This window comes from Cebus imitator, unplaced genomic scaffold (genome assembly GCF_001604975.1).
Source record: "Cebus imitator isolate Cc_AM_T3 unplaced genomic scaffold, Cebus_imitator-1.0 Scaffold202, whole genome shotgun sequence".
Lineage (NCBI taxonomy): Eukaryota > Metazoa > Chordata > Mammalia > Primates > Cebidae > Cebus > Cebus imitator.
This window is the reverse complement of record NW_016107517.1, coordinates 3362089-3370454: the sequence shown is the minus strand read 5'-3', so window position 1 is coordinate 3370454 and position 8366 is coordinate 3362089. Positions and strand designations below refer to the sequence as shown.

The following is an 8366-nucleotide window of genomic DNA, read 5'->3' as shown; positions in this document are numbered from 1 at the left end:
AAAACATTTATGAAAAATAAGGATAAATTGAAACAATTTATATTGACATAAAGGGCAGAAAACTTCAGTGATGCTAAACAATTTGCATTTATGATCAGTTGACAGAGAAAGGGAAACAAAAAATAAATCATCAAATGAACAATTTGCACTAAACTCATAATAGTGCAAATTATCAATGGGAAGGTCAAGGAGGGACTGTGTGGCCAGCACAGAATGCTCACTGGGGACAGGGTGCCTGAGGTTCAGTAATGGCTGCATCCAGTAAGTAGACCCAGAAAGCCCACAAGTAACGTCCAGGTGCATCTTCAGCGTTTGTACAGTAGCCCCCGCAGCATCTGAAGTGTTAAATTGCATGCTGCTGAGCAACATTTTGAAATCTTGCGCTGTTCCACTCCGTCCCAGGCCAGATGTGAAGCCTCCCTTTGTCCAGTATCTCCACAATGTCTACACTATCTGCCCGTTAGTCACTCATTTGCCATCTTGGTGATCAGATTGAAAAAACCTAGTGTATATAGGGTTTCAGACATCCACGGGGGGGTTGGGGGGATTCTTGGAACATAGGCCCAGTGGATGAAGGGGAATGTGTATGTGCATTAATATTTGTAAAAGCCACCAAGATATCATGGCCCTAGAAGCCTCCTCAGTGCCCACCAGCCTCCTCAGGCATTATCCAACACCAGAATCACAACCATAGCACTGGCAGGGGGTAGGGGACCCTCTGGGATTTCTGATTCCTCTCTATTCGTTTTGAAGATCCTAGCCACACCTTTTAGGCTTCCTTGGTCTTATTCCTGTCAACGTCAAGTCTGACCTCACAATTTTCAAGGGGCTTCCTTTTCCTGATTACTAGTGCTGACATTTGAAGAAAGCATGGTCTGATGCACTAGAAACATGCAATGGTTCTTCAGATTCTGTGTCCTAAAATAACTCTCTATTAAGGTAACCAGCGTCTGGCTCCCACACACATTCCACAGACCAGCAGTTCTCAAGATATCCTCAGACCCAGGGTGTAGGAAACCAGGGCGGGGGCCTAGGAACCTGGTTTAACAGGCCCTCCAGGAGATTCTGGTGCTCACTCCAGTTTGGGAGCTCCTGCCAGAGCCTTGCAGCATAGAATTTAAAACCTGTGACCTGAAACCCCAAGCTAGAAATGCCTGTTGCCTCAAGTGTAAGTGAACTTGAAACAGAGAAGAGCTTCAGGGTCACGCACAAAGCTGTTCTTGTGTTTAAGCAGAGCATAGTCTGATTTTGCTACTTGGACTTTCTTACCTGGAGGGATATGAAGCCTGTATAATAGTTTAATTTTCTCATTCATTTCTCCATTATACATAATATCTGCAAAAATTTTAAAAAGAGAAAGTGAGTTGATGCCAATGCTTAAAGTCCATATGTCAGGACACAAACTGGAGAGAACACTCGGGAAGGTCAATACCTGCCACCCCCAACTCTCCTGCCCCAGACACATGCCAATGGTAGCAACGAAAGTGTTAAAGGCAGGGCTGGTAAGTGTGTGAGCTCCAAGGAACTCTGTGAATGTTGTCTGGCCCCATACCTTCCAAAACATTTTAATTTTATGGACAAAAGTTAGGAACATGGCTCCCATCAAGCCACCACCACATCGTGGGTGCCAAGGAAAGCAAGGTGAATAGCCTCATGTGTTGAGAGTGCAGCCCCTCTCCCAACCCCTTCAGAAAGTAGTTCCTGAGAGGAGCCGGCAGAGTGATATTTCAAAATCATAAATTCATGTCAGGCCAGTTACAAAAGTGTTTCACCGTGTGCATTTGCCTGCTCCAAAGATCCACTGTCCTTTGTTCACAGACCCACACCCCCAAAGCAACTCACTGTGAAATCCCACAGAAGCATACCAAGGCAGCTCACAAACGCTTTGAATTCGATGAGTTGGTCCATGTTGTCATCCAAGAGCCTGAACGTCCTTTCAGCAAGGATCTCCGTGTGGGCCCCACAAGTCCAGGGTGAGACTAGCTGAAACAGGTGCGCAAACTGCCGGGCGTCTATGCGGTACTGCTCGGCATAGGGCCGGCTGGGGTCATGGCGTGGGGCCACAGGCCTGGGCTGCTCCCAGTAACAGCTCATCATGTGTTCTCTCTTCAAACAACAGGGGAAAGGGAGCTCTTACTGCTTACTGAATAAGCCATGTTGTAACACAAACAAAATATTAAATTACTCACAATCTCACCAATTTAACTGGATACGTAAAGGGTTTCCTTGTTACCCTGATGTCCTTGCCCACATGAATATGTAATTTTGATGTTGGTTTCTTTTTGTTTTTGAGGTGGAGTTTCGCTCCTGTTGCCCAGGCTGGAGTGCAATTGCATGATCTCGGCTCACCACAACCTCCACCTCCAGAGTTCAAGCAATTCTCCTCCTTCAGCCTCCCAAGAAGCTGGGATTACAGGCATGCGCCACCACACCTGAATAATTTTGTATTTTTAGTAGAGACAGGTTTTCTCCATGTTGGTCAGGCTGGTCTCAAACTCCCAACCTCAGGTGCTCTGCCCACTTCAGCCTCCCAAAGTGCTGGGATAAGCCACCATGCACCCAGCCTGGTTTCTTTTTTTATCAAGGGTTTTTTTTTTTCTCATTGTGGTAAAATACACATAACGTAAAATGTACCATTTTAACTATTTTTATATGTGCGGTTCAGTTGACATTGTTTTCATTTTAGAAGACACACAATTTTTATTCTGATATTTTAACTTAAAATTGTATTTTTCTGGCTAGGCACGGTGGCTCACACCTGTAATACTAGCACTTTGGGAGGCTGAGGCGGGTAGATCACCTGAGCTCAGGGGTTAGTGACCAACCTGGGCAACACGGTAAAACCCTGTCTCTGTTAAAAAATACAAAAAATTAGCCAGGTATGGCAGCGTGTGCCTGTAAATCCCAGCTACTCGGGAGGCTGAGGCATGAGAATCACTTGAACCCAGGAGGTGGAGGTTGCGGTGAGCCGAGATCACGCCATTGCACTTCAGGCTGGGCAACAAAGCAATTTTTTTTTTTTTTTTTTTGAGACAGAGTATCGCTCTGTCACCCAGGCTGGAGTGCAGTGGTGTGATCTCAGCTCACTGCAACCTCCACCTCCTGGGTTCAAGTGATTCTCATGCTTCAGCCTCCCAAATATCTAGGATTATAGGCACCTGCTACCACACCTGGCTAACTGTTTATATTTTTAGAAGAGTCGAGGGTTTCACTGTGTTGGCCAGGCTGGTCTCAAACTCCTGACCTCAGGTAATCCACCTGCCTCGGCCTCCCAAAGTGCTGGGATTACAGGCATGAGCCACCACGACTGGCCCAAAATCATACTATTTGAAAATCAAAAAGGACTAGCCAGATCTGTAGGATACAGAAGGAACTAATAACCCTGGCTACCTGTGGGGAGGACCCCAGAGGTGGAAGTTAGACTTTTTATTGCATATTTTTGTTACTTACTGAATTTTGAACCACATGAGTATATTAACAATATTTTTAAATAAGGTTTTTTTAAAAAGGTGAGTTGAAGCCTTGGAAAAAGACTGAAAACAAACATAATCAAAACAGGCCCTATCGCTGAGGACCAGGTGAGCCACGCATCACTTCCACCCATACTACATGACTATATCATCTCTTTGGACATCCCAGTTTACAGAAGCCTGAACTGGTTCCAAATAATTGCAGGGTTCTTGACCATTTGTCCACAGGATGGGACAGAAACAAGGACAGGTGCTGTAGTCTGCAAGCTCATATCCTCAAATAGAGACCAATATGCCACTTATAATTTTACTGTCATATTCACTGTAGCCATGTTATTTAAATAGTCATTACAGAGTCATGAAAATTACCACAGGAACTTTTAAGTGTGAAATAAAGGTCTCATAAATTTCTGTTCCTTAAAATCCAAGGCAACCATGAATTTCAATGTAAATTCATATAGACTGTCACATCAACAGCCCATAAAATGCAGAAGAAAATGGTTGTAATGCATAGGTCAAAGACGAATACTAGTTTACTAGAATCCCACAGAAAACATAATCCCACTATAAAAATAGGCAAAGGATATGAGCAGGTGATTCAAAAAAGTAGACAAGTAGCCAATAAAAATGAAATGGCACTCAACCTCATTAATGAGTAAACAAGTTTATGTTAAAATGAAATGCCATTTTCTACCAGACTAGCAAAATTTTTAAAGATCCATGATATTAAATGCTGGGTGGGTGTGGAGTGTGGGGAATTGAGCACTCTTAGATACCATCAGTGGGACTGTAATTTTTTTTTTTTTTTTGAGACAGAACCTCACTCTTGTTGCTTGGGCTGGAGGGCAGTGACATGATCTTGGCTCACTGCAATCTCTACCTCCCAGGTTCAAGCGATTCTCCTCCCTCAGCCTTCCAAGTAGCTGGGATTACAGGCATGTGCCACCACGCCCAGCTAATTTTTGTATTTTTAGTACAGATGGGGTTCTGCCATGTTGGCTAGGCTACTCTCAAACTCCTGACCTCAAGTGATCCACTGGCATTGGCCTCCCAAAGTGCCGGGATTACAGGCATGAGCCACCGTACCCAGCCAGAACTGTAATTTTAAAAAATAAAAAATGCTTTAGCAGTATTGACTAAAGTTGGGTATATACATCCCCCATGACCCAACAGTTCCACCTCAAGGAACCCATTCTATAGAATCAGCAGGAAATGCACAGGTCCTCGGTGTCAAGCAGCAACAACCGGAAGCAACACAAATGTCGCTCAAGAGGTGAACGATTAAACATATCAGAGTTCCGCCCTACAGGGAAACTGCAATCACTAAAAAAGTATGAGAAAAGATCTATAGATTCTCATCTAGAACAATGTTCATGATATATGGTCAACTGAAAAAAGAAAACTGCAGGTCATTAGGTATAGCGTAGTCTCACTTCTATGTGGGAAAGAAAAGTAAGCGTGTGTGTATGTACTGTAGGCGTCTGTGGATCTATAGGTAGATACAAGGGGGAAAATTCCAGAAAGATATGCAACATACTGTTAACTGTAATTACCTGTACAAGGGAGGGTAATAGGGGCACAGGATAGGGCCCTTTCCTTTTTTTTTTTTTAAATTATTTATTTATTTATTTTTATTTTTTGAGATGGCATTTCACTGTCACCCGGGCTGGAATGCAGTGCCTGTGGTCTCGGCTAACTGCAACCTCCACCTCCCACGTTCAAGTGATTCTCCTACCTCAGACTCCCGAGTAGCTGTGACTATAGGCATGCGCCACCATGCCCAGCTAATTTTTGTATTTTTAGTAGAGACAGGGTTTCACCATGTTGGCCAGGCTGGTCTCAAACTACTGACCTCAAGTGATCCGCCCACCCTGGCCTCCCAAAGTGTTGGGATTACAGGTGTGAGCTACCACATCCAGCCACAAACCTGAATTTATGTGATTTAAAGAATGGCTTTAAACTAACAATAAAAATAAATTTCCTCAAGTACCAACCAACATTGTTCATCCTTCATAGGAAGGGCAGAAACAAGAAACTTGCATGGTCGGCTCTGAAGGCCTTCTTTCATCTTTCCCATGAAACGTGAATGATGTGGCCGGTGCTTAACGAAATTTGTTTTTATTGTGAATTTAAAGCCATCATTTAAATTACATAAATTCAGATATGCTGCAGTTCCCACTCTCTGAACTTGAGAACAATTAGCCCTAAGTAAATAAAAGTCTTTTTAAGGTAAAAAGCATGACCAAAAACTCATAATTTGTTTGCCTACTTTCATGTTCCTAGTATTCCGTTTTCCTTCTTTGAAAGCCAAAATGAGGCTGGGGTTGGGATACCAAGTAACCTTTGACTTCATATTTTGCCTTCACACAACAAAGGAAACAATAAAACTTGCAAACATGATGTTTACGGGAGAAAGCAGCCTGCTAATTCTCCCCACCCATCCTGCTCATTAGGAATGAGGAGTACAGGAACCTACTAACCCAGCAACCCTGCAGGGAAGGGCCTGCTCCACAGCTTCTGAAGCACCGGACTGTGCAGACTGTCACTTCAATCATACCGGGAACCTGAACTCAGGAGGGAAAGGGGCTTGGAGCCCCTACCAGGACGAGCTGGGGCGACCACACTCCCTTCTCTGCGGGCTTGCTTTCTGCAACTGCGCTTCCTCCCCTTCTCTGCCAGGGTAGCAAGAGTCAGCCAAAGTGCCTGCCTCTCTTCCTCATTTCCATTCACTCTTTCAAGCAAGAAAGCTCTAGTAACAGGTCTGAAGATGTTCTTTGCAGGGTGATTCCAGGTAAATATCCAAATATTAGAAATCTAGTTTACTATATTAAATATTAGCTATATGACAGATTATAGAGTTATTAAAAATGATTAAGGCTATATGGCAACATGGAAGAATGTTAATAATGGCATCAAGGAAAGACAGAATACAAACTTACATGCATACCTGCCACACAAATATGAAAATACGCACACATGTATTGTGGAGTGGGATCACAAGTAATTAAAAAGTATATCAGGTGATAATTTCAATAAGGGTTGCTGTTTCATCTCCTGTGGAATAAGGACCCAGAGCCCACACTCACTAGAGCAGCAGAGAGCAGAGCAGAGTAGACCACGGCACCGAAGCCCTCCCAGCAGAGTGCAGCAGCTTCAGTGGGAGGCCAGGCCTGCTGGGCTACCCGCCCAGACTCCCTCCTCCCATGTTCCAGGTGGGGAGAGAGGCTTCTGGGTAGAAGCGAGTAGGCAAGGCTAAGACAGCTTCAAGGGGGGTAGTTCCGGCCTCTGCTCCACAGAGCCTGCAGGCTACTGCATGCTGGCCCCTAGGCAGGCTGGGCACCATGGCTCAGGCCTGCTCAGGGCCTGGAACCCCTCATCTTCCCAGAGCTGCGTACCTTGAATAAGTCATAGAGCTCCTCCAGGTCCTCAGGAAGAATTGAGACTTCCGGGATAACGACTCGAAGCTTGAGGAAAGAATACACAGCAATGGCATGAAATCTAGGCCTGCACCCCTGGGGGTCAGGGCAGGAGGGGATTCTTCCTCCTGAAGGGGACCCAAGGGGCCCATGCACCAGCTTCCCTCCTGCAAAGGCTCTTTTCTGACATAAAGATTACTTCCAGGTATCCCTCCTAAGTGTTTCATCCTCAGCCTCTTTCCAGTTCACACATCAATGCCTAAGGACAAACCTACTGAGCTCTGGCCGGGTGTGGTGGCTCACACCTCTAATCCCAGCACTTTGGGAGGCTGAGGAGGACGGATCACCTGAGGTCAGGAGTTTGAGACCAGCCTGACCAACATGGAGAATCCCTCTCTACTAAAAATACAAAATTAGCTGGGCATGGTGGTGCATGCCTGTAATCCCAGCTACTTGGGAAGCTGAGGCAGGAGAATTGCTTGAACCCAGGAGGTGGAGGTTGCAGTGGGCTGAGATCGCACCATTGCACTCCAGCCTAGGCAACAAGAGCAAAATTGCGTCTCAAAACCAAACCAAACCAAACAAAACAAAAACCTACTGAGCTCTAATGGAAGCCAGGAAGTTAGCAGATAAAGAGCATGGGCAGGAGAAGCCTTCTGAGCACCAGCTAACGCCCCTGCGGGTCCCATTCTAGGCATCATAGACCCCAGCCTCATTTAACTATGTGGCAGGCACTGTGATCCCCACTTTACACAGGGGAAACAGGCTGTCAGTGGTGAATACACTCACCACCTGGCTCCGAAGCCCACACTGTTTCTACACTACTTTGCCCCTATTAAGTTGTTCATGTAATGCAAAAAAAATAATAAATTTTTAAAAGCTGACATTGTTATAACATGACTGAAAAGGACATGCACTCCCAGGCTGGCTCCCCAAAACCATGAGCACTGGCGCGAGGTGGCCGCTACCCACCACATTCTGCTTTGTGGTGTCCTCGTGGCCTTGAAGGACCCTGATCCTGTGCTTGTAGCGCAGGTGCTCGATCTGCTCCACAGACTGGTCTCCAAATTTCTGCAGGGAAACAAGGGGCCACTTGCTTAGTCCCCTGCCCATCCAAAGTGTGGAAACAGGAGGTAGCCCAGGAACTTCCCTCCACATCCATCTCCCAGTCACATAAGATGGATGTGGAGGGATTGGGGGCTGCAATGGGGCATGGGGCAGGGGTTCCCATTACCTCATAGGAATCCCGGATCAGGTCCGCAATGTCAGTCACAGGGTAGGGCTCCTGGTCATCGGAGAAAAAGGTATGGTGGCTGCCAACTGGGGGCCCTGGGCTGTCCTCGTTCTTAATGTGATCTAGAAACCTGAACACACCGCCCCATCAACGCCCTAGTCCATCCTCATTTGAGTGCCACACAACATGTGCTGTTGTCACAGTGTCAGACATGCCAGGGCACTTCCAAACACCAACACCAGGGAG

The 8366-nt window shown here is 45.8% G+C and overlaps 1 protein-coding gene across 3 annotated transcripts in view; it reads right to left on the bottom strand.

The window, feature by feature from the left end:
• TBC1D8 (TBC1 domain family member 8) overlaps nt 1-8366 on the bottom strand; it is a 134121-nt gene that overhangs the window by 9287 nt on the left and 116468 nt on the right. For all 3 annotated transcript variants that reach the window (XM_017547917.2, XM_017547918.2, XM_037745511.1), the window contains 5 exons: nt 8121-8250; nt 7859-7957; nt 6866-6934; nt 1866-2106; nt 1270-1335 (listed from right to left, as the gene is read on the bottom strand). In XM_017547917.2, the coding sequence (XP_017403406.1) occupies nt 1270-1335; nt 1866-2106; nt 6866-6934; nt 7859-7957; nt 8121-8250 (605 nt within the window). The remainder of the gene's footprint in view (nt 1-1269; nt 1336-1865; nt 2107-6865; nt 6935-7858; nt 7958-8120; nt 8251-8366) is intronic.